The following is a 26,627-nucleotide window of genomic DNA, read 5'->3' as shown; positions in this document are numbered from 1 at the left end:
TCTACCCCCTCCCTGACGCATAATGTTCTGCAAGTCTATTCTTAGCAGCATGTTCTGACAGATTACAGCTTTCTGGTAGGGAGATGGGAATTGCTTAAGGACAGCTCAGAAGCGTGACTACACACTTCTGCAGCATGTCTGGAGATGGGGTTATTAGTAACTGCCAAGGCCCTTGCTTGCCTCAGCAGCTTGTAGACAGCGAAGGGGAGAGTCACTCAGTCTGCATTCACTCAACAGAAAGGTTGTTCTCTCTGTTACCTGTGGAGATACTGTGGAGACACGAGTGCTGAGTTCCAGACCTCTGGGACTTCACGTCTTTGGAAACCGGCAGAGTTTTGTTTCTAGGTTGCTCTCTCACTGAAGATAAACCGTCAACCTGCTCTTAGTCCAACAGTCAATTGCAAACTTCTCCAGGAAATGCTCTAACAGATCAGATAGTTGAGCTATAGTTAGGCAACAGACGCTGTGTAGTGATGAGGGCAGGACTATGTTGGTTGGCTCTGTTTCAGAAGAACGAATTTATAAATCAGAGGTATCATCTGTACTGGCGTGGGTTTTGTGTGAGCAGTTGCACACACACACACACAGCCCTTCTCAGAAATGGAAAATTGGGACCTGACTGTTCTAGCTATTTTGCTGCAGTGGCATATTTAGGAAATTGTTACTTACTAAAATCATTCAGGCTGGATCATTGGCAAACTGAATATAATGCATATGAAGTTTTTTCATAGAAACCAATGTTTCCTAGGAATAAGCATTTGGCTTCGTTTCCTTTTAAACTGGCAAGGTACTATACAATCATACCTAAAAGTGGACCTGAATTTGTGAATGGATGGATTTGTTTTATCGCAAAGGTTGTGTCTTAACAATGGAGTTGGATGGGACTCCACTCCTGAAATACTTTATCTTGATTTCTATGAGGTTATCCTATAAATGTAGAAATCAAATTTCTAATGAGACACTGTAGTTTAGTTATAGTCTTCTCAAATTTTCTCAAGTTATCTTGTAGACAGACAGATTTCTATGTTTTAAGTCAATCTGTAAACACCCAGAATAAACACCAAAGTTTATGTCAGTAGGTCCTCTTCATTCTTCAGCATATCTCACACCATCTCATCACTGGTCCATCCTGTTAACTGGTAAAGAGGAAGCTGCAACTGTAAATAACAGATGACAAAACAAAAGTGCCTGAGCAATCATATGCAGCCTAAATAATTTGTGTTCCTGTTGATTACCATAGTTCAAGGAAACAATATTATGCCTCTATTTAAGGAGCCACCTAATGAAAAAAATCAAAAGTTACTTGCTACGGTGAAGGCTCCTACTCATAGCATCCCATTTTGATGTTCTAAGTTGGTAAAACATATAACTGGTGGGTTTTTTTTCTTCTCTCTGTACAGTGGCACCCAGTTCTGCCAGTTCAGATAACTCGGAATTTTTCCAGTGACACTTTAAATTACTGCTAAAAGAAAAACACTGCACTTCTGTGCCTTAGTTTCCCTCTTTGTTCATAGGTAGCATCATAATAGGTCTTGTGAAAATACTCTGGGATTAACTGAACATTTAAAATATAAAATCTGGATATTACTGTGAGTATTCATTCTATATGTGAACATACATACATCTGGGTTTTGCTGTATAACAGAATTTCTACAATACTTGCCAAAAAATATAGAAATAATTTTGTGCAAAAATTAAGAATCTGGGGTTTGAAACAGAGTTTTAATTGCAGTAAGACTTCCCTAAGATTGCAAAGAGGGATAGGAGGAGGAAGTAAGATTAGTCAGCCACAGGCGCAGCTGGCCTGGATGCACCCACTCAGTGAGTAACTCGGTGACAGCAGAAACTGTCACAGGAAGATGGTCAGCAGCTGTACTGAATTGTTCTAGGAGTATTAATTGCCTAATTGTAATTACTTCTTTACCTTTCCTGCCTATAGTAGCATTACAGGTGAATAAGGTGGTTGCCTAACTTTGTTCTTGGAACTGTTGTAATCCCAGCAATGATGTGATAATCACACATTTGTGGGAGGAGGGTTGTGCTCTCCATCCTTGTCTTTGCAATGGTGCACTGGGACAAGATCAGCTCAGCCAAGAGAACAGGTCACTGCTGCAAGAGGGGTGGTCCTACATTTGCACCATCTCACAGCAGATACATAGCAATGGCAAGAGGGCAGGGAAAGGAAGCAGGAACTCAGTGTCGTCTGCAGCTTCTGCAAAAGGCTAAGGGGCATCCAAAGCTGGGTTAGTAACTCATGGATACTACATGGTATAATTTCACTGCCACTTATGTTACCTTTTGTTGTCTGGTGTTTGCCAGGCCCCACTGCAAGCCAAACTAATTCACCAGTTCAGCAGAATATCAGACTGAACGGCTGTTTTTCTGCCAAGTTAGTGTACTGCACCAGCTTGGCAGAACAAACAGTGGGGAAAATGTTGTACGTAAGGAAGGAAGATAGAAGGAGCGAGATGGTAAAGGGAAGAAAGAAGTCCTCTTTTGAACAGATTGGCTCAGCTGTTTGCCTTAACCTCAAGTACGTGGTTTCATACTATCCCTAATGCACAGTTCTTTTCTCACACCCTCAGGCATGAGTTCCAGTCCCCTTGTTTATGCCTCACCTGTGCAGCTGTGTGGCTGCTCACTGCTCATCCAGGAACCATTCATGCTTTTGGTCAGCTCATCTTAGGTGAGATCATGGAGTGAGCTGAGGGAGCAGCAGTGTGTAGCGGAGGAGGAGAGCAGCAACCCTCTTTAGCAGCAATGAATATACGAAGTGCTGTACCCTTGACATGAAACTACACACTCAGTAACCACTGTGGAGGCAGGCCTTGGTGGAATTGGGCCATAGGAATGAATGCCTGTTTGAATGGGGACTACAGGTGAACACTGTACCTAGATTTTCTCTGAAATGCAAATATAAACATTGCTTTATATAACAAACCAGCAGCCACTGTAGCATGACAATAGCACTTTTCTAAAGAGAACCTGCATTTTTGGGCACTCTGAAGCCGAGGGTCAGGGAGCACCAGGGTAGCCCTGCTCCCTTAGGATGGGTGAGGCAGGAGCTGAGGGCAACCCAAGGTGAGGTGAGCAGTGGCTCCATCAATGAGGTGCAGCCCCACTGCGCCAGAGGCACATGAGCAGCGCAGTTTGGTCACTGCAGCAGGGCCTGTCCAGGGACCATCAGGCAGGACATGGTAACAGGCCAGGCCTGAGGCTGGTTCAGGAGCCCCTGACACTCAGGCAGGCACAGCTGAGGTGCAGCTCAGGAAGGACTCAACAGCCAGGCTGGTTGAAGCGTGAGGGTGGATGTCCTTGTTGAGTCTGTCACAGAAATTAAGGTCTATTTGTGCACTCATTGCCCTGTCAGAAAGCTGTGTCTTCAAAATAGCATCCAACAAAGCCTTTACTAACCATCCACAGTCCTGTCAGTTACCCTGGAATTGTTTGTCAGCATATATCTGACAAACTACAGGGATATAACATTGCCAAATTTCCTCACAGTCTGGCTGAGATGTAGGGTATATTTTAGGATAGTAAGGGAGCAAACAGTTAGCAATTGCTGGTGCTGAAAGAGCATCAGACAGCATTCCAGGCAGTGAGTCTTAAGGAAAGATTTCAATTTAGTTTAGACAAAGACATAGCATCTAAATCTTACAGCCTAGCAAAACCAACACCAGGCTGACCAGGGAGGGCAGCTGTCCAAACTAGGATGCATGACTTCACTACTTACAATACTCAGGATGAAAGAAGGATTTTTTTTCCATCAAACCTTTATTTTACAAGACAAATAATAATAAAAAAGGACTGCTGAAATACTCTGGACGTTTTGACAAACTACACTTGTAGCACTATGGGAACTAGTTTTTTGTATCTACTTTTTCTTTTTCCTTTTCTCTTCTCTGTCCTATCTCCCACACCCTTCAAGAAACTTTTAAAAGTTTTAGGTGTTTTTAATGGAATTGTCTCATATTTAATGATATATGTGACTTTGAAAAACTGTATGGATAAAGAATCACTGTAGTGCTCTGAATAAATACTCTGGCAGAGAAGAATAAATACATTTTAAGAGCAACCTCGCAGTGCAGAGCAGGAGTGCTGAAGTACTGTTCTACCCAGGGAAACAGAAGGCAGAAGCAGGCTAGGCTGGATTGCCCATGATGCTTCTTCAAGGATGTCTTCCAAGTCACATGCCAGATGGAGGATCTGCACACAGAGCAATGCAGGCTGTGGTCCAGAACCCAGTTATGGCAGCAATGTGGAAAATCCTGAAGGACAGGGTGGACACTAGAAGGTCATTGGGTTGGGAAGGCACCTGGAGGATGCAAGAATTTCTATGGGGTGTGGCTAGATTGAGGAGAATAATCTCCCCTGGCATTTATATGCCTTGTTCCAGCTCTGATTCAGAGGATAAAGTTGCCATCCTTGGGAATGTGAGAATGGTATAAAAGGAGGACAATTTTTACTATAGCTTCTCCTGGAAGATATCCCTTGGTAGAGAGGAAGTGCAAAGCAGCAAAGTCTACAGTCAGTATTCTGGAGTAGCCCATTTGGATGGCTTTTCCAGCACTCATATATATACTTAAGGATCTCTGCAGCAGAACTTCTAGGAGCTAAAATGACAGGGTAACAACTTAAATCTTCTGTAGATATGACAACAGAAATCAATATTTTTGTTCACTGCCATCTCCTGATCAAGTGAATTTCAAAAGCCTTTTCATAAAAGGAGTCAGAAAGAGATATGTAATGAAAACTCCCAGGATGTGGCAGACCACTTATTGTGCAACAAAAGCCATCAAAATATAATAAGCCAGACTGACTTGCTGCAACTCTAGACTGAAGTAAGATCCTTGGTCTATGACACTTGAAAGGGCCACTGAATGCAACATTGATGAGCATTTATTTGAACCAACTGTGCTTCACTCTGTTGTTGCTTCTCACAGACTTTCAAGAAACTGAGTGGCATCTTACTCACATTGAGCCTAAACCCACATTTTGGCCCATGTTTTCTTCCATTTATGTGAGTTGTTTACTGGACAGTATTCTGGGAGAAGTGTAAAAGAAAGAAAGAAAGAAAGAGGAAAAAAAGGAGTGAAGGCAGAAACAAAGAAAGAGAAGTAACAAAACACATTGTTTTCCAATTACTTTTGTCTTGAGGATATGGCCCAGTGAAGTTGCTTTGATGTCTGAACAAGTGTTGGAATCATGGAGTCTTTCTCCTAGATTTGCCATTGCCAGAGGATTTTACTTTCTACCAGAGTACACCGAAATTATGTCCTGTTTAAAAACAAGTCCTGTTTTAAACCAGGAGAAAAAACTTGACAGGGAATCATATGTCCATAGGGTCCTATTCCTGGCTGTGCTGCTAGCCTGCTGAGTAACCTATGGGAAATTAGTTCATCTTCCTGTGCTGATATTTCCCATAAATAATGATGCACATTCTTAGATGTTACTATTACTATGCAGCTGTAGTAATGTCCTTGTATGCTTGTGCAATAACTATACTCCAATATTTACAATATTCCTCTTTCTGCAGAAAAAGAAGGAAGTTCACTAACCAGGAGTTATTGAGACAAAGATCACAGAATCACAGAAATGTTAGGGCTGGAAGGGACCTCTGGGGATCGTATTTCCAACTTCCCTGCCAAGGCAGGGTCACCAGGAGCAGGTGACACAGGAACACATCCAGGTGGGTTTGGAATGTCTCCAGAGGGAGATTCCATGACCTCCCTGGGCAGCTTGTTCCAGTGCTCTGCCATCCTCAATGTCAAGAAGCTCTTCCCCGTGTTGAGGCGCAAGTTCCTGTGTTTTAGTTCATGGCCATTTCTCTTTGTCCTGTCGCTGGGCACCACTGAAAGAGTCTGCTACCATTCTCTTGACACGCACCTTTGAAATATTTTTAGCTATTGATGAGATCCCCTCTCAGTCTCTTCTCCAGACTAACAGACCCAGCTCCCTCAGCCTCTCCTCGTAAGAGTCATGTGCCAGGCCCCGCATCACCTTTGCGGCCCTTTGCTCAGTGACTCCTGGTCTTTAACGTACTGGTGTTCTAAGCTATCTGTGTGACAGCTTTAGGGGCACTCACAGAACCTCAGAGCCGGGGAAGGGCAGGCGATTCGCGCTGGCAGCGCCCGGGACTCGCTGACGAGGATTCCCTTGGCTCACGCTGGGCGCTGCCCCCCGCCCCGCCGCTCCCTCCATCCTACATTTCCCGGCGGCACGCGCGCAGGGCGGCGCCGCAGGAAGCGCGCGCGGGTCTTTCCGGCCGTGCGCGCGCCCCGAGCGGAGGCGCGCCCCGAGCCTGCACCGACGAGACAAGATGGCCGGGCTGCCCCGCAGGATCATCAAGGTACCCGCACGCTCCCCGCCCGCCGCGCTCCGCCCCGCCCTGCCCAGCCGGGCTCGCCGGGCCGGGGTCCCGCGCCTGGGGCAGCGCTGCGCCGCGCCGGGCGCCGCTTCCGGTGCTCGGGAGCAGGGCCGCGCCGGGGCAGGGCCGGCTCCCCGGCCTCCTCCCGCCCCTGCCGGGCGAGGGGCGCCTCGCCGCCGCCGCGCCCCCGCCGCTTCCCGCCGCCGCCGCGGGGCCTCCCGCGCGCTGTGTCGGCGTGCGCGGGCGGCGGCGGCGGCAGGGCCCTCCCGGCGGGGCGGGCCCGCGCCCATCGCGGGGATCGCCGGGCGGCGGCGGCGCCCACGGCCCCGGTGCTGCCGAGCGCCGGTACGTGCGCGCCCGTCGGGCCCGGGGCTCGAAAGGCACGGGCGCAGCCCCACGTTCTGCTGCTGCCCGGGCGGCTCCTCAGCGGGGGCTCCCGCCAGGTCCCGTTGGCCCGGCAGAGCTCTGGCCGTGCTCGGCCCGGGGCAGGGCGGCGGTGGCTCGAGTTTCTCCCCCAGTGCGGTGAGGGACAAGCCGCAGCGAGCAGTTCAGCCTGCGCTTCAGCGGTGCGGGCGGCGGGACAGTCGCAGCGGTGGACCACGCTGGGTCAGCCCGGTTATTACCGCCTTTGCTCGGAGCTGTCGGCCCTTGCTGTATTAGCGTGTTGTGCTGGTGGTTCAGTGTCGTGTTTCGGCTTTGATTTGCCAAGCTTTGCGAGGACTCTTAACTCTGGGGTACTTTCAGCAGATCCTCTGAATTAAGATTTGAATAATTTGGAGTCACTAACTGGAGATACAGCTAGCTGCACTGCAAGCTATCAAAATATAGCTCGGTCCTGTGGCTCACGTGGTTGTTCCTGCTGGGCTGCTGTCTCCTGCTCGATTCGTAATGTGAATTGAAGCCCTCGAAAGGGTGATCATTCTCTTTACCAAAGATACTGATTCCTGTAAGGTTCGTTAGCCCTCCTAGGAAATGACAGCATCCTCATGTCTTGTTGCAGCGAATGGATGTTAATTTCCACTGTGAAGCTCTCTTGGTTGAGCACTCAGTATTGGAAACCATTGTAGACACATGCCCATACAATATGTTAAGTAGTGGGTGAAAAAATACAACTGTTTTGTCTAAGGAGGCACGTTATCAAGTAGATGATAGAGATGATGAGTTAAAATAAGGCAGGAATAGCATTTATCTTCTGTGATAAAGAACTAAACTGTGATTAATAGTTTAGCTCAGAGTTGTAAGCAGTAAAAATAAAGAAGACCAGTCTTACAGATTTTGATGCTTATCTAGGTGTCTGAGCGCACAGCATGCTAAGCTGAATGTATTTCAGGTGTGAGAGGGAACAGTGATTCATAATACAGTGGAACTGGTATTTATCACAGAGTTGCAGTAAGAGCTCAGTCATGAGGCTGGTGTCTGCGTTAAATTTTTTTTATTGCTCTTGACAATTCCCCAGAATGCAGCTGAGAAGTGCACCCACATATGCTGGTGTGTAAATTTCCTTCTTGGTCCTTTTGTTTTCTTCATGCTTTTCTAGAAAAAAATGCTGGCACAATTTACACAACTCAATTCAAAGATGTGTGATGATGTGGAACTGTTACTTTTCCTCCTGGAGAAGAAAGATGGAGGGCAAAAAACAGTCCTAGAATCTCCAGATTTTCTATGAAAGATCTCCCTTAGACGTTTTTTGGGATTATCTATTATAGGGTGGTGTGTGTGGTGGGTTGGGTATTTCCATGTGTGCATTATGAATTGTCTGCAGCCAGTCTAGAACTTTTAAATCTGGCTTGGTTGTGTTAGATGACCAGCTCTTCAGCTCCTGCGTTCTGCATGCCTTAGGTTGCCAGATGTTCATAGATCCAGGACTTGAATCGGACTAGTTACTACAACCTCCAAAATGTGCAAAGTCATATTTTGAAATATTGCAGCTACAGAGGTGCAGACCCAGAAATACGCCTGTTAAGTCTTCAGGAGTCTTGAGTGAGAATTGTTTTGATCTTTCTTATCATGGCAATTGTGATTTTAGTGTTAAATTTCCTATTCCAGGTGCCTTAGAGGAAGGGGAGGGAGCAAACTCAGTTGCTAGTGAGAATTTGAAAGATCAGGAAAGGAAGTGGAAGAGAGAGATAGGAAAGAGCTGAGTAATGGTAAAATAACTCCAGTAAAGAAAATTAGATTTTTTGTTACACACAGTAGTGAATTTTACAGTAAATAAATGGCTTTTACTTTTAGGAAAAGACTTTCTTCCTTTTCTCCACATGCACCCTTTGTGTTATCATCCAGGGGAAGCCATCGATGGCTGCTTGGGGCTAGGAGAGCGTATTTGGACAGAGCCCTGAGCCTGGCTGGCTGCTCCAAATGCAGTTGGCATTCCTTGTCTTGAGCGACTGCTGGCAGATGGCCTGGCTCTCAGGTTGACTTGCAGCCCTGTGCTCCTCAGCCTGCGTCTTTGCTATGCGCAGCCTGTCATCCAGCCCAGGACGAGAGCACGAGCTTTCCCTGTCCTCCCCCTTCAAGAGCTGTATTTATATTTCCAATAAGTTCTTCAAATTCAATGCATAGGTGACAGTATGGGTGTTGCAAAGCAGTTGTTGCAGAAGAAACAGAATAATTCTCAATTTGCTGTCCTCAGATTACTTAGACTTTAATAAAGTGTGTGTGGGAATGGTCTGTAAGCTCAAAAGGTGACTTGCTTTAGAATGATGACAGTGTTAGCACATCACAAATGGTGAGTAGAAAACTGATATAATTTTGAATCTATAAAGACATAATCAGAATTGGAAAACCTTGTATCTTGTGAATAGAGAAGAGGTATTTTTGTCCTCTTCAGCAGTTCAAAACCAGGGGTCCTATGAGAATGATCTTGACAAAAAAGTCTGTTAATGTAAGATAAAATAAAAATGTATTATTGGCACATTTACATAGATACATGGTTTTGATGCTGTGAACTTTTTTCCAAAAAGTGACTATTTCCAGTATTAAAAGGTGAGCCTTTGCAACAGACAATAAATAAGCCCAGTGATTTTTACTTTCAAGCACTTATTAGATCAATTCTTTCCTGTGTTGCAAAGTCACGTACCTCCAGTCGAGTAAGGAATTGAATTGCATCTGAATTTTTTTCTTGGCTGACATTCAATCCACCTCATTGCTGTGTCAAGTGCAGTCAGCGTATCTGAATGGGATGGGCAATACTGCCTCATACAATATTTTAAAATATTTTTTCCTGCCGTTTTTCGTTGCTGCAGTGATCTCATAATTCATGATTTGATGTACAGATCTATAAGTTGACTGTAGCCAGTTGTTAGTAGCTCTTCTGTTAAAATCACTGCAGCTGCTCCTATCATGAAGTAACCATCTGAAGCAGTATCTGAGACTCCAGATTTTTTTTTTCTAATGAATTTATCAGTGTTAAGTTACAGAGGGTTTGATTTCCTCCCCTGCACAATACTGTGGTGTTGTCTTGAGATACACATTCCTTGTTATTTACTGTGTGAAGCTATTTCCACTATCTGCAGTGAACTCCTGCTTGCTGTATTTTTTGAGACTCTGGGAACACTTGAGCGGCTAGCTACAAAGTGCAGCTTCAAAATGTAACATTTCTGGGAGGTTTTATGGAGATTTCTCTTGGTGTGTGTGTGTGATGCTAGGCACCTGCAGCATTCTAGATTAGAGGTCAGTAAAATCAGCTTTATATGTTTGGGGTTTTTTAAAATTTACATCAGGAGTTTAGCCTGCAACTGGAACTTTCTAGCCAACTTGAAGTTTCTTACTTTTTCTTGAAAGCCATGGGTTTTTGAAGCATGGACTTTTGTCTCCCCATGAAAATTTAAGTCACTGCCACTTTTTGATTTCTCTAACATTTCTGACCACATTCTTATTTCCTGAATAAAAAAATAAATAAAAAAGTCGAGGTAAACCTGATACCTTTTTCAGGTGTTTCATATTTCATTGGATGGTGGTTCGGCACAGAAAGCATTACTTCTGGAGAATGCTGGTCCTTGACATTTGTCAGAGAATCTAATGTCTTTTTGCACCTTGTATGCTGTTTGAATCTTGTGGATAACTTCAAATTTGAAAGAAGGGTGAAAATCTTGTGACTTTTTGGAATTGTTTTTGTACTTTTCTTAAAACCACCTTCTCCCTGCCCCCCTTCATGTATTGGAAGCCTGAAGCTTGGCAGGAAGATGCTTTGTGCAGGTGTGAGAGGGAAGCTGGGAAGAAGGCTTAGGCCCAGAGGATAAGAAAACTTTCCAGTTAGGGCTAGTTGGGTTAAGTTTTAGAAAGTAAATGTGGAGTCTTATTAAGAGATCTTAAAGAGGACACTGGTAACTTTTCACTACCTTTGCCTTAAAGAAGCTTTCAGTACACACTGGAGAATAAAAACTGGGGAAAATCCAAGCAAATATCCCAGACAGAGGCAATAACCTTGTTTGGACCATCTTGTATAATACTTGAGGAACTTTGAGGCACAAACCTGTAGTAAAACAATGGATTTTTTTTGCTTTGCATGCAGTTGGTTTATACTGTACTTGTCTGTTATGTTTAGGTGGCTTTCAGAGTATCATCAAAATTTGTTTTATGCAATAGTAGAAAACAAAACCACATTTTTGTAGTTACATGCAACTGGTGGATTAATAGTGAGAAGCAAGTGGCAAATTTTGCCACAGATGGTGTGGTGGGTTGACCCTGGCTGGACGCTGCTCCATCCTTTACCTTCCCAGCTGAGAAGGGGAGAGAAAATATGGCCAAAGGCACGTGGGTCAAGAGAATCACAGGGAGGGATCACTTGCCCATTGCAGTCGTGAGCAAAGCAGACTTGACTTGGGGAAATGAATATAATTTATTACCTGTCAAATCTGAGTAGGGTAATGAGAAATTAAACCTAAAACTTAAAACACCTTCCCTTCATCCCACCCTTCTTTCTGGAGGAGTAGGAAATGGGGGCTGTGTTCAGTGCATCCCACATTTGTATTGTTGCTCCTTCTTCCTCAAAGGTGGGACTCCTTATACTCATCCCCTGCTCCAGCATGGGGTCCCTCCATGAACTTCTCCAACATGAGTCCTTCTCTGCCCTGGCACCTGGAGCATCTCCTCCCTCTACTTCTTCAGTCTCTTTGGTGTCTGCAGAGTTGTTCTCACATAATCTCATCTCTTTGGCTGCTGCTGCCTAGGTTGGGTTTTTTTCTTTCCTTTCTTAAATATGTTACCTCAGAGGTGCTACCACCCTTGCTGATGGGGTCAGCCTTGCCCAGGGGCAGGTCCATCTTGGAACTGGCTGCTACTGGCTCTGTTGGACATGGGGGAAGTTTCTGGTAGCTTCTTACAGAAGGCTCTCTGTGGGTTCCTCCCACAATCAGAACCTTGCCATGTAAACCCAGTACGGATAGCATTTGGATAGAAGCTCACTATGAGTTATTGTTTGCTTTAACCACACTTTGGTAATTGACTCTACACTGTATTGCAAGCCTCCAATGCAAATGTACTCTATCAGTCTAGCTGCAGGAATGGTTTGCACTCCTAGCTTAGTGAATTCAGTTATGCCTCACTTTACTTAAGCTGGAGATGCACCATGAAAAGCTCTGTCTGTGCTAGTACATAGATAATCCTCTAGGAATTTGCATAGCATCTCAGATTCACAGTTCCAAAATCCTGTAGTCTGCTGTGGAAAATTCGAGAATGAGGTCATTCTCAGGGGAGAGTGCTGTTGACCTTAAAATGCCCCCATTGTGTTACTGTTTGGCTGCAAGGTCGTCTTCTAAGAGTGGGTAGATTCTGGATTTCTTTTTCTTTTCTTTTGGAAAGGCACTGTTACTTGGAGTGAGTTTGTCTTCATCTCACTGCAAGTGGCTTTGCTGTGGTTAAAACTGTGTGGTGACAGGACCTGGAGAGCCAGAGGTGTGTGAGAGAAGATTGTGAGCAATCCAGAGTTGACAGTGCTTGCTTAGCAGAGCTGGAGTTTCAGTTTGCTGGACAGCTGTCCATAGATTGAGTACTAGGTAATGTTTTCTAAATCTGCTGTACCACTGTTTTATTGTTTCTTTTTTACAGTTGATGCCTTTGACATGTTGACACTTGGAACATATTTTCTTGCCTTTTTTTTTTTTTGGGAGGTGGTGTTAGATACAGCTGGGGCTGGTGCTGGGGTCTAGAAACCTGCAGGGTGGTAGAAGCATTACTATACAAGAGACATTAGCCCAGTAATGAGTCCAGGAAGTGGGGGCATGTGGAATGCTGACACTTGGGGATTATATGGCAAGGAAGAGAATTCATGTGGAGACCAGCTTTTGTGAACCAAAGTGTAGCCTTCTCTTTATGATGTTTGACCCCTGCTTTACAGTTTAATGGGCTTTGCTGCTAATTCTTTTTTTCTTTGTCCTAAAAGTTAGATGTTATTTTCAGAAGATTTTCTTCAATGTTGTTTTACTGTGATACAATTTTAATGTAAACATTCTGAAATCTCTGACAATATGACATCTGCTTAGGTAACCAATTTATTTTCAGTAATACTGGTTACAGCCAGTTCTTTTCACAATTGTAGCTAATGAATTGATAGACCCTGGAAGAATTTGTGCCAAAATGTGATGTAATGTTATACTAAGTTTTGAATAAAGTCTTTCTGGTTTTCTGAGGCAGCTTTATCCCTATATGTAGAAGACAGTTTTGACTGATAAGTTTCACTTTTTCCTTCTGCCTCCCCCTCAAAAATCAAAGCAAAAACATGCAAGCTTTTTTACCTTCTTGTGTGTGATTTATCACTCTTTGGTGAAGGAGATCAGCATGAATCTTCCCCCTTATCACACTCAGACAGACAGGAAAGAATTGTCATTTGGCAAGTAATTATAACTTGGTGATGTGCCAGTATACTGCTTTAAGTTTCGCCCTATGCAGCTAAAGCCTTTAGTTTCTATTTCATGCCCCCAAATTAATCTGGACTATTGGATGTAGTTGGAAGATAATGGCACTGGTAACTGGGAAAAGTTGCTGGTAATCAGAATGAAAGTGGGAAAGAAATGTATTCTCTGTGTAATCTGAATTGAAATGTGAAAGTTGGTTGTTGTACTTCCGTTTTTTTGCAGAGAGCTGCATGAGGGGAAAAAAGTTACTACCTAGTGAAGTTAGATTAACCAGAAGTTCATGAAGTGATTAGTCTGGCTTGTTCTTCTAGCATCCTCCCAGTACCTAAAGCAGGCTTACAAAAGATCTGGAGAGGGACTTTCTACGAGGGCATAGAGGGATAGGACAAGGGGAATGGCTTCAAACTGAAAGAGGGCAGGTTTAGATTAGATGTAAGGAAGAAATTCATTACTGTGAGGGTGGTGAGGCACTGGAACAAGTTGCCCAGTGAAGTGGTGGATGCCCCACCCATGAGAGTATTTAAGGCTAGGCTGGATGGGGCTCTGAGCAACTTGGCCTACTGGGAGGTGTCCCAGCCCATGGTAGGGGAGTTGGACTAGGTGATCTTTAAGGTCCCTTCCAACCCAGGCCATTCTGTGATTCTGATTCAGGTTGAGCAGCCTTACTGCATGAACAGATTCAGCTTGGTCTCTTCTGGCACAAAAATTCTTGTGCCACGGAGGTGAACTTGGACTGAGGAACTGATTTGGTTCAGAACTCTGCAGTAAAGGTTATTTCTTAAGCCAAATCAGTTCTGTGATCTCATCTGTTATTTGACTTTGCAAATGCTTGGGCTGATGAAGGCTGTACATGGAAGGATGACTGTTCAAATTAGTAGTGCTGCTGAGAAGTTAGAGATTGCCATTCAGGCAGACTTGCATTCTGTGAGGAAAGGAAATGATGGAGGTGATTACAGATGTGGGTGAAGTTGATCAAGAAGGACTGTGAACCATGCTGAAATGGTGGGCAGAAAAGCAATTTGACTCAATTGTAAACTCAACAGCCAATAAAGAATGAAACAAAGGACTTCCACTCTCAATTACTAAAAATTAGCAGAGCTTAGGTGTAATTTAAAAAAAAATTCTTTGCTTTTTTGCTATTGGTAGTGTCTTTTCATCTGTTTTAGAAATCTTCCTGGAGGATTTGGCAGCAAATGTCTGATCTCCCTTAGGAAGCAGATATTGAAATGACTGATGAGCAATCAGTTAAACTGAAAGATCTCTTTTTTTCCTCATCACATTTTCTCCCACATAAATTGTTATGTGTGGTACTCTCCAAGTGATAAGTGTTATCATTTCAACTGTAGCAGGAAATGGAGCTAGTGGTTTTAATTTTAAGTCTGTCATCTCTTTCTCAAAAACTCTTAATTTGCAATATCATCTGCAGAGTCTGAAACTGTCTGCCGCATTCTCTCTAAAAGTGGTTCTGGATACAACAGCTCAAACACATTTCAGACTAAAAAATGCTGTGTGATTTATGCTGAGGTGAGCTGGCCTTGGCCAGATGCCCACTCAGCCTGACTTTCTCCCCACCTTAGCCAGGCAGGGGGATAAAATAAGGAAAAGCTCATGGGTCAAGACAAAGATCATTTACTGATTATCATCATGGCAAAACAGACTCAACTTGGGGAAAATTAATTAATTTACTTCCAGGCAAGATGGAATTTGATGGTAAGAAACAAAGACAAAACTAAAACAACACTTTTGCCACTCTTTTCCAATACTCAGCCTCAGTCCTTCACAGCTTACTCCCCAGCTCCCCTGTCCCTGATGGATGCAGGGGGATGGGGAATGGGGTTTTATGGTCAGTCCACAGCAGCTCCTCTCTGCTATTCCTTCCTCCTTGCACTTTTCCTGTGCTCCAGAGTGGTCCTCTCCATGGGCTACAGTGTGGGTATCTGCTCCATCTGGTCCTTTATAGGCTCTGGAGAATCTTTCCTCTGGTGCTTGGAGTTCATCCTTACTTCTCTGACCTTGGTGTTAACACTAGTTTTGCTTACTTTTTTTTTTACCCCTTGCTGTTTTGTCTGTGTGGTGTTGTTTTCTCTCCTTTCTTGAATATATTTTCCCAGGTGTGTCACCAGCTTGGCTGATGGGTTCACCCATGTCCTGTGGCATGTTCTTGGAGCTGGCTGTCTCTAATGAGGTACAGCTCCTGGCCTGTCCCCACAGAGGTCACCCCTGGAGCCCCTCTGCTGCCAGAAACTTGACACATACACTGTGTACATGTGCTCACATGGTTATGCAGTTAAATTAGATCATACTAAATACAAAAAAAAATTGAGGCAAGCTGGTGGGGATTTCTTTCAATTGGGATGACTTTTTCATTTCACAAGTAATGCTTCTTTTAGGCCATTTTGGGACTATTCATACAGTGTTGCGTTGCATCCTGTTGTTCCTTTTATAAATGTCCAGGAGCCAGCTGTTTGGAGACCTTTGCTTGTAGCACCTGTGGAAAAAACGTGTTGAGGGGTGTGTGGATTTCATTCATTTGTACTGGTGGAAGATGCTTTTACCCACAGACAATGCCAGCTTTTCCACAGTTCCTATCGGGAGTTACTGTTGGATGGCAGCACAGTTTTTATGTTGTCAGTCAGTGTTTTTCGATTAAAGATCCAGTTAAGAAGACCCAACTCACTTTTCCCGAGTTGCACTGAGAATGCTGACAGGGTTTAGTTTCTCAGTAGATTTGCATGATGGTGATTTCTGGCGAGGTGGCAACAATAAACACTCATACCTGAGCTGTAATTCCTGTTGTAGATCAAGTCCTATTAAGACAAAGATACACACCCATCATCTGTCTTCCCTGATCTGTTCAGAGTAAAGGTAGGGTTAGTTGAACCTACAAGTAAGGGTGGATACTGCCTACACTTTCTCACTGTCTGAGGGTTTGTACCTTGCTTCAGCCTGACGAAGTTGTACGAGTGTAACCTCCATCTTAGTAGGTGATGCTGAAGGAATATTGCTTGACTACTGCTTAGTGAATTGAGCTAGTAAATGTGCTGCTGAAAATATGAGGAAAGAATCATTCCCCTGAGACTTTGTGTAAAGATGTGGTATTGTGTCATTTTAAATATTTAACAGCTTTAAGACCTGCAGTCTTTTCTCTTTATGTAAGAGGCCATTGATGTTTTGTGTTTTGAAGTTTCAGAATAATTTATCACAGATATGTCAGCCTCTGAAAGTCTTAATGATATTATCTCTCTTTTTAAGGTACTAGCATAAAGTTGCTAGCCATAAGGATGCTTTTCTGTCGTCTTAGCATTTTAAAAAGTTCATAGATATAACAAGTAAGATAGGCAGAGTCTTTGGTGTTTAAGGCTTGTATAGATGGATGAATACTTTTAATTTAGTAGTTTACCATCTGTTACTGAAATTAGCCCAGTTGGTAGTTAAGCCTCTTCCTTTGGAATGAGGAGGAAGGCTCTGCATTTCCTTTTTAGGTTGGTTACAGAACAGTAATCTGTTACACTGGTATCCTGCTGTGATGAATACTGCAGTCCCAACTCTTTAAACCAGCCCTTTCACCAAAAGGAATCTTCTCCCATCCTTCTGACAGCGTGTGTTTGCACCCTGCTTTTTGTTGGCACAGCTGTTTGTGTGGAACATGTGGTGCTCTGCATCAGGGATTGTTATCTCTTTTATGACTTTTTCCCTTTCTTTTCTTCCAAATTGGCTACGTGCTATGTCAGATCGTGAGGTCAAGAGACAGCTATACAGGCAAAAGTGAAAGTGCATGATAGGCTGAGCTGGGAAGGCAGCACAAGTTTAGGTTTTTTTTTTCTTCCCCCAGTGGCTGATCATTCATCACCTTACAGTATTCAGGTCCTGTAAGGTGGTGTGATTTCTCTAAGCTACCTTTATTCTAATGGATTTTACAAAGTTCACTAGGAGATTCACAGCTGGTATTAAAGGACAGCGTGGGGTAGAAGACCATTCTGTAAAAGAGTGTATTCCTTCATTTGTAACACTCACTAAGACCATGATATTTAATTTATGGATTAATAAGCAGCTTGTTTCGTTTATTCAAGTTATTTGTATAGCAGTAATATTGAATGTGAAATAAGAAAACTGGGGTGTCAGGAAAATGAAATGCAGGTAGCTGAATTCCTAAGCAAAGCACATTTGTCTAGAGATGCGGAGCTTGGATTTCTTTGAGAAAGTTTGTGCTGACTTTGCAAGCAAGCTTCTCTTAAATTCTAGTGGCCTTCACACAGCAGCTTTAAAGTTCACATATTTTATAGGTGCTAGATATTGATCTGTTCTTAACTGTTTTAGCCACATCTCTTGGCAGGTAGTGTAAAATTTGTGGTGGTTAACTATTGCCATTGCACAGGGAACAGAATTTCACTGTTTTTCCAAGCAAAGAATAGTACTCCTTTCTAAAAAGCAATGAAGAAGCTTCAAAATTTTTTCTAATCCCATGCCAAAATTTCTTCCTTCAGTACTGGAGTGGTCTCTGTCAGACAGAGAAGCTTTACAGTTCAGCTGCAGTGGCTCTGCTAGGTAAGAAATAATGTTTGTGATTTTTTGCAAGTACTTGCATAGATGAGTCTTCTGACTGTAATAATTTGCACTTTTGTATTTTGGCACTATCTATTTTGTAGTTATTTGTTTGGTCCTGCCTTAGTCTGTTGATAAGCAAGCAAGACTTCTGAAGTAGCTTTTTGTTTTTCAAAAGGGTAGCATACAGAAGTCTTTTTTGTTTTGACTTAGGCCTTGGCAGCTTGAGGCTTTTGTAAACACTTCTGCAAGACTGGAAGTGATTAAAATAGTATATTTCTAATGGGTTCATCCTTTGTATGCTTGTTCATATCTCCATGTTCAGCATGTTGATTTTCCTATATGTGTGTGTGGAAGCACCTTCTTTGCTGTTTAGTTTACTTCCTTAAAGAAGAGCTCTGTCTTATTCTGTGTTTATGAACAAGGAGAATCCTGGTGGTTATATCTGCTTTTCAGTAACTTTTTTTTCCCTTTGACTGAAAGCAGGATAACCAAGCAAAAGCTCTAAGAATGAATGAAACATACTCCCCTGCAGATCGATCTCTCCTCATTATGTGGCTTCTCTTAGTCTTGGCAAGCTCAAAAGCCCTCACCCCCACCTCCTGCTCTGCTGGTCTCCTAAAGATCACAGTGCTCTCTCTTCCTGAGGCTTCTTATCCTCACATGTTACTGTAGAAACAGGTTGAAGGTTTTTTCCCCCTCAGGTACAATTAGTTTTCAATTTAATGTCTTCATAGAAGAATAGCTATGCAGAATTTCAGCTACACCATCTGTCCCATCAGTATCATCTGTCACTCTGCTTCAGGCCACCTGTGTTAATAAGGAAAGCTTTGCTTTTGCTTGTCAAAACACCTTCAACACTCCTGTGTTTTCTAACCACTTAATTAAAAATAAAAAAGTGGAGGCATAAAAAGGGGAGAGGCACAACCAGTTGTGATTGATAGGTTTGGGTTTTTTTAAGTATGGACTGGGATGTATTTTCCTTTTGGGTTTTTTAATTTTTTTTAGTCAATGAAAATTATTACAATACTTGGAATTGGAAAGAGTGAAGTAAATGCAGGCATGAGAAGAAATCTCAATCTAAAAACAATGCAGAGTATGTCAAATAGAAATAACTGCCTACGGCAGCATGGAAAACTTCATTGAACGCTTTAGAGCTTTCAAAATATGTCCTGAAATCTCATCTGTGAAGCTTCAGTATTCTGGAGGAGAGCTATTAAAAAAAACACTACAAAGGACTGTTCTGGAACACTTAATTGATGGGAGTTTGTATTCTTGTGAAGACAAAACTAAGTGTTTTGTTGTAAAAACATTTATTGTGAGCAGCCGAACTACAAAACTCAGGTCTCTCTGAATTTATTCTTTTTCCTTTTTAGCATGTTTGTGTATGGGTGTTCCAGCTCTTTTTATCCTTTTTGTCAGGCATTTTTACTGGGCAAGAATGATATATACTTGGTTGGAATAAACTGGCCAAACAGTGGTAGTATTTGATTTGTTCATGTCTTTCTCTCCAGCAGCACTGAGCTTGGTTAGTCTTAGCCACTGACAGCTTACAGAACGTACAGAACACTTGAAATTGGACAAGGGGTTTAAAGGCAGTTTTGGGGGAAAACGGGGAAGTGACAGAGTGCATAAAACTCACTTCCTCATTTAAAAAAATGTAAGAAAGACTGCCTAAAAAGACATGGAAAAGTCAAATATTGCATGCGTTTGATTTTTCTGATTAATTAAAAAAGGTGAGAAGTTAAAAGAGATTGATTTATTTATTTACTTATTAATTTCAACGTGTTGGAGAGACTTTTTCCATTGGGTAGGCATCCTCTGTGATGTGCACTTAAAATAATTTAAATCCTTAAGCAGGTCAATTTCCTGACCAGGTGCATAGTGTTGCCTGTATACTGATGATTTTTTCTCTCAAATATGACTTATTTCAGCAAGTTTTATGGCAAATCAAATTTATTTTACTATCAGCAAGTCTGTAACTGTCCATCTTACTGTAAAACGTGGAAATCAAGACCCTGTAATCACCTTAGAACTGGGCCTAGTTGTATGTTGAAGCATTTTATATGCTTAGACCATACAATGTAACTTTTTGATTAATTTTTCCCTTTGTGTTTCTTTTCCATGGTGTCCCCCAAAATATATTTAAGATATTGTTTGTCTTCATAATTGAAGGACAAAACCCTTATTTACTGTCAGAATTTAGGAGGTGTTGATGTATTTAGGTGCAAACATTGCACATTCTCTCAATAAATGGTATCTTTGCTGCGTTTTTCGCGGTCTAACAAGCTTGTCTGTGTGACGTGGTTTTAAAAAGACGCCTTTTTGGAAGCTTTTGCACAAAGGCAGTAATGTGTGTTCACGAGGTCACGGCCTGTCATGTTGAGTGTATTGGAGAAGTTTAGCCTGGTGCTTGCTCTCTGCTGCACCAGAGCCTGGCAGGTGTGAAAGATGAGTGTAAACCAGTTCCCTCACAGATTTCTGTGAGTATTTGCAAGTATTCATCCACATTTCTGTTTGAAAACACCTTCAGTCATGCCGATAGCAATGGAGCTCCATGCACCATTTGGGAATCAAGGTGTGCTTGCTTAAAGGAATTTTCATCTAATATTAATGTTCCCCAAGGAGCCTGCATGGGCCCAGAGTAGGCTTAGTACTCGTCTGCCTGTATGCAGCGTAGCTGTTTTTCTTTGCACTCCCCTTTTCTGTGGTATTTTATGGCAAGATAACCACACTCACCTTATGTGGAGGCATGAAGGGCTGTCTGAGCAGGGTGGTGTGCTTGCAGTGGAATAGCCCCTTCAGTGTTACAGGGTGCCTTCATTCAAAGGATTCTTTTTCTCATACATGGGCTCTCTCATTGTTCACTGGCAGGTGGTTTTTAGTGGCAGAACGTGCAGCCTGCAGCCAGGCATTGCTCCCTCAGATGGGCTGGCAGGTAAAAGTGCTGATGATGCTGCCAGAGAACTGCTGATTCTGGGTTATTTTAAGCTGGGATTGGCTGCCCAGTATAGTTACAGTCAGCATACTGGCATAACTAGGGAGGCAGTCTGGGGACTAGGTGACTGAGGGGGAGCTGGGAGCTGCTGAGATCAACCCAGCTATTAAAATGTGTTACCCTTAATATTAGAAGAAAAGGTCTTTGATCATGCCCATCAGAACCAAGCCCTGATTTGCTTACAAGCAGATCTCTGCTGAAGTTTAGGTGTGAAGAAGTTTAAAAATCAGTGTTTTCCATAAGTTCCTTATTTTTAAGTTTTGAATTGACTCACATTAGTTTGTATTTGGCATAAGACACTTTTCTCTGCCAGAATTGTCAAAAAGGATATGGTCCATTATAGGCAGAAACCCAAATTGTCTCTTTTACCTGGGGCAGCATTCATACTGACAACTTGCTGAAAGAAAGTGAGAATGTTTTATGCATTTGCAGGGATAATCTATAGTTTCTTACTGACTTCTCATACCACTGAATGTAAACTGTAAGAATTTGTTATAACTGCTTTTCTACACAATTAGTGTGCAAGTAAATAGCCAGCAGAATACAAATGAGTAAATAATAAAATTATGTGTATCATTTTAGATATACTCACAGTAGATGTAGACGACTCTAAGAAGCTTGTAGACCTTCCAGTGAGGTTTTTAAGTAGCATCTAGTGTCTATGCAGATAAACAGACAATATGAAATCACAACAAGGATGCACGCCAGATATATTTATTTTTAGGTTTGCATATGTACATAATACTAAATTCAACATTATGATTTGTAGGACTTTGACAATTCAGAGATGAGTAATTGGATTTTGGCATTAATTACTATGACTTCACTTCTTTATATATTGATTAGTTTTTGTAAAATGAGATGTTACTTAACTGCATCAAGACAGCCGTATCACTTAAATGCCATGTACACTTATTTCTACAAGAGTAATGCAGCAGTCCAGTTATGTTTGAAGAATTTTTTTAGCCAAGTAGAGGTAATCTGTCTGTTTTGTGCTTGTTGTATTAAAGAGAGAGTTACTGTATTGGAGAGAGGCTCACTACAAGGGCATGTACTGACAGGACAAGGAGAAATGGCTTCAAACTGAAAGAGGCTGTGTTTAAATAAGATGTTAGGAAGAAATTCTTTACTGTGAGGGTGGTGAGGCAGTGGAACAGGTTGTGCAGAGAAGTTGTGGATGCCCCATACATGGAAGTGTTTCAAGCCAGGTTGGATGGGGCTCTGAGCAGCCTGGTCCAGTGGAAGGTGTCCCTGGCCATGGCAGGGGGTTGCAACTAGATGATATTTGAGATCCTTTCCAACCCAGACCATTCTGTTACTTTATGATTAGTGCTTTTGTAGATATATGGAATAAATATGCTATGAAATTGAAATAATAAATGAATGTCACACCTACAAGTTGCCATCTTGTGTCAGTAGAACCAGGATAATTTTTCTTTGTGAATGCCAACACAGAAAGGTGGTGAAAAAATTAACTGTACACAGTAAAAGCAAGCTTAGAAGAAAAGCAGGAAATGGGGCTAAAATTGCATGAGGAAATGAGGCTTTAGCAAGATTTCTTGTCCCTGCCTAGTGTCTTTTTGCCCATGTTGGCCTTGGGATCTTTTTTATAAGAACCAGAATGGTGCCCATCAGCCTTGTGAAGACAGGCAGCAGAGGAAAGGCAAAGATGTACAGGACTTGGTCTTTCTGCTGAGTGCATTAGCAGGATGGGCAGCTCTTAGCTGTGGTCACAGCTTGGGGCTTGAGGTGGGATCGGTACTGTAGGCAGAAGAATGGAGCAACAAAGAAACAAAGTCACTGTAAGAGACTGGCCTGGCCCAATTTTGCTGCTTACAGAACATCTTGACTGTCTCCCGCTGTCTGCTAGGGTGAATTTAAACGTTAGGTTAGATGTAGGCTGAAAGTGCTCATACCAAAGCTATTTATGCATATATATGTCTAAATATATAAAATATCGTTAAAATACACTTTTAATGTTGCAGCAGAGTAGCACTTTAAATTCTTCGAAGTTGGATCTGATTCCAGTACAAATGTTCAGCTTAATAAACAAATCCACTCTTCTTAAGAGTAAACCTTGAACACTTTCTGCAAGTGATTAACCCCTTTGGCTTTTCACTTACAGGAGTTTCTATTTAAGATAAAATGGGAAATGCTTTTGGTGTTTTCATTGTGCTATTCTTTAAAGTGCTTATAAAAATATTGAAAATAATATAGCAGCTTGGCAATAGTTTATTCAAAAGTTAAGAAATTTGAGGACAGCTGAGTTATTTCTTATTTGTGAGAAGCACACAGCAGGTGAGGATCTGAAAGGAGATGGGTACCAGTTTACCACAGCCTCATCCTCTTTCTGCAGATTTTCTTTAACTTTGAGGTATTTGTTTAGCATTGTTTTTGTGAATGTAGGCTAAATGAATGCTTGTTGCTTTTAAAATAGTTTGGAGGGATCATGTTTATTTTAAATGGGTCTTATTTGTTACATTGCCTCCTTTTCTTGTAGGAAACCCAGCGCTTGCTGGCAGAGCCAGTCCCTGGGATAAAAGCGGAGCCAGATGAAAGCAACGCACGCTATTTTCATGTGGTCATTGCAGGTCCACAAGATTCCCCCTTTGAGGGTGGGACATTTAAACTTGAACTATTCCTTCCAGAAGAATATCCAATGGCAGCTCCTAAAGTACGTTTCATGACCAAAATTTACCATCCTAATGTAGACAAGCTGGGAAGAATATGTTTAGATATTTTGAAAGGTAAGTACTACAGTGTTTTCTTTCTCATTATTGTATTAAGTACAGAAATTTGTAAGTTGACCCTAAAAAGAATTTTTATATGTTTAAAGAATATCTTGCTGCTTCTTTAACCTGGAAAAATTTGCTATTTCTGTAGACTGTGGTAGATACAGTGTTTCATAGTGCTCTAAATGTCTCTTCAGATAAATGGTCCCCAGCTTTGCAGATTCGTACAGTTCTGCTATCAATCCAGGCTTTGTTAAGTGCTCCCAATCCAGATGATCCACTAGCAAATGATGTAGCTGAGCAATGGAAGACCAATGAAGCCCAAGCCATAGAAACAGGTGATGTATCTTCTACCTTTTTTCCCCTAGTTTTAGGAATAGCTTATTGTTTGCTGGCGTATGTATTCCTGACCTCTCGTTTTATGTCTGCAGCTTGCAGAAACAAAAAATTATTGCATACAGGCATAGTCCAGGTGCCCTGAATGTGCCTGCAATGGTCTATTTTTAAGTCTGTAAGGCCTGATAGAAGAAAAAGCTCTCTTGATCTGCTTTATCTTGAGTTTTGATGGTCCTAATTTGATAGCCTGTCTGATTTGGAGTTGTGGTAAAATGAAGGAGCATTCTACTGCTTGTCCTCTACAGTTTAAGGAACAGACCAACGGGTTCCTGAAAGAACAAGTCTTTGATATTGTTGCAGTCTGTTGTGAAATGGAAGAGTTACTATGTTATACCTCTTTACTTTTGGATCCACTGCTGCCAGACTGCTTCTGTAATACACAAAAGTTGACAGCTGCTGGAATTCAAAATTGCACTTAAAAATCTCAGAATGGATGTATTTTGTGTGCTTGGAGCAGTGATATAAAAGAGTTCTTTAAGAATATGAATTTAAAATTACTTTTATCAAGCCTGAAAACTACATCTTTTCTTAAATGTGTTTCTTTTTCTTTACAGCCAGAGCATGGACTAGGCTATATGCCATGAATAATATTTAAATGCGCTTTGAACATCAAGTGTGCATCACTTCTCCTGTTCTGCCAAGACCTCTTCCTTTTTTTGTTTGCATTTAATGGACACAGTCTTAGAAACATTACAGAATAAAAGCCCAGACATCTTCAGTCCTTTGGTGATTAAATGCACATTAGCAAATCTGTGTCTTGTCCTAATTCACTATTGTACCGCATGAGCAGAGGCTAGAAGTATCATCTGGATTGTTATGAAATTGTTTGAAAGCAGCAGCACATCTCTGCTTTTAATCATTTTTCCCGTCATGGTTTAAGTATAAGCACTGTGAATGAAGGTAGGCAGGGTTAGCTGCAGGGCTTTTTGTTTTAATTTTGTGGGCTCCTCCTCCCTTTTTATGGTGATGCTAATTGCATTGGTAAAAGCAGCTAACCAGTTATACTTTAGAATATACCCTCTAGCCCAGTCTAACTTAGACGCTGTAGATGGACAAGCTTCATTGTTTGAACAAAAAATGGGAACATTAAACATCCATCACCTTCACTAATACTATTGTGATTCTGCTGTCAAGTGTAGAAAAATCCCTCCAAGAAAAAGCTTGTGACCATTTTGTATGGCTTGTCTGGAAAATCTCCTGTAAATCTTATGTTTTAGTAAAATATTTTTTGTTATTCTACTTTGCCTTTGTATAGTTTATTTTGCTGTGTTTTCATTTCTCTGTGACAATCGTATTTAAAAAAAAAAATAATCCAGAATTGACAATTTGTCTTCATCAGTCTGACAGATTTCACAGTAAAGAGGGGGAATTCACAAGTTTTTTTGGGGGTTTTTTTTCTTTTTGTTTTTTTCTTTTTTTTTTTTTTGCTTCTGTATGCTGACTTTTTTTATTAGTTTGTGTTATGTGGGTGACCTTACCTGGCCAATTTAATATGAAATTGCATTTGGAGTGACTTTTAGAAACAAGTCTCTGATGTAACAATTGTAACCTTAATTTTAGTAATGCGTCGATGTGTGTTTTCATGGAAATAACCAGAAGGAAGCAGGAGGTTGAGAGCAAACGACAGCACTAATTATGAGTATCTGCATAACTTTTCTTTGCTGATTGTTATCAGACATTAGGCAGCACGGTTTTCTAACTTCTTTAATTCCTGCCCTCTATTAACATGAAATTCCAGTGTGTAGAACCACTGTTAGAGCCAGCTTGTGTATTGACTGATGTCTGCTTAGCCACTTTTAGCTAGCAACAAAGACTACTGGTTTTCTCTACAAGCCTTAGTAAGCTACTTGCTTGAGCAACTGGTCAGCTTAAATAGCAACAAAGCTTCTTTATTGGAGGGAAGGAAAGTGATGAAAAAATTCCTTCTCATCCTTGTTTTTTGTGTATGCATCTTGTCTAGGAGTTCAGTATCTTTTCTGGGAACCCATTTAATTGCTTCCCTTCATTTCTTGTATCTCTATTCTCTTCCTTTCCCCAAGCCCTCTCCCTCACAAAACCAACCAAAAAGCTTAAAAGCTTTTGGCAAGGCCAACCTGAAGTGTATAAATGACAGCTTGTAGTGGTTGCAGTAGGGAGTGTTCTGTCATGCAATTCAGGGGTATGGTTATGTAGTCTATTGGTGTTCTCCCTCTTTCACCTCTTACTCTAATGTCATCTGAAATTTCTATAGAATGTGGTGTATTTATTGTGCTCTTATGTAAGATGAAGAATATCTATTAAAACTATGTTTTCCAACAGACAGTGCTTTCAGTGATTAGTAACTGGTATTGTCCCTCTAAGTTCTCTGCGACATGGTTGAAGAATGGTTCAAAATTCAACTTTTTCACCAAACTGAGTCATAAAAAAACTGTTTTAAAAGTAGTTCCTGTGTTGAATGTAAGCCAAAGTTGCGTTCAGGGCTTGTAACATGTTTTTTGGAGTGGCTAAGCACCATTAACCCTCCCTTCTCCCTAAAATGTCTGTTTGGGGTTAGCTGGCCTACGTCCTGGATCTGCTACTAGCACGGATAACTTGTAGCAGGCAGCTGAGAATATGTGAGCTGTGCCGTAGACTCTGGATTCACTTCACCTACCTCTTAATGCTTTATCTTACACTACATATGCAGCTTTCCTCAGCTCTGTCTCCAGTCCAAGGGCGAGTAGCACCCCCAGAGGACAGTCAGACCCAACTAAACATCC

General features: G+C 41.9%; 1 protein-coding gene across 1 annotated transcript; it reads left to right on the top strand.

Moving 5' to 3' along the window:
- The first annotated feature begins 6,211 nt into the window (after positions 1-6,211).
- Positions 6,212-25,128, top strand: UBE2N (ubiquitin conjugating enzyme E2 N). Its single transcript, XM_085046540.1, has 4 exons — positions 6,212-6,349; positions 23,262-23,508; positions 23,691-23,831; positions 24,444-25,128. The coding sequence occupies exons 1-4, from the start codon at positions 6,320-6,322 to the stop codon at positions 24,482-24,484; spliced, it is 459 nt and encodes a 152-aa protein (XP_084902666.1). The 5' UTR covers positions 6,212-6,319; the 3' UTR covers positions 24,485-25,128.
- The last annotated feature ends 1,499 nt before the right edge of the window (positions 25,129-26,627 follow it).

The sequence above is a fragment of the Lichenostomus cassidix genome, chromosome 1Aa, assembly GCF_008360975.1.
Source record: "Lichenostomus cassidix isolate B80296 chromosome 1Aa, HeHo_3.0, whole genome shotgun sequence".
Lineage (NCBI taxonomy): Eukaryota > Metazoa > Chordata > Aves > Passeriformes > Meliphagidae > Lichenostomus > Lichenostomus cassidix.
The sequence above is the reverse complement of the archived record's forward strand: the minus strand, read 5'-3'. Positions and strand labels throughout refer to the sequence as shown.

Coding starts and splice junctions, on each gene's coding strand:
- UBE2N (XM_085046540.1), top strand. CDS start 6,320: ATGGCCGGGCTGCCCCGCAGGATCATCAAG. Junction 6,350..23,261: donor TGCCCCGCAGGATCATCAAG/GTACCCGCACGC, acceptor CTTTTCTTGTAG/GAAACCCAGCGCTTGCTGGC. Junction 23,509..23,690: donor ATGTTTAGATATTTTGAAAG/GTAAGTACTACA, acceptor ATGTCTCTTCAG/ATAAATGGTCCCCAGCTTTG.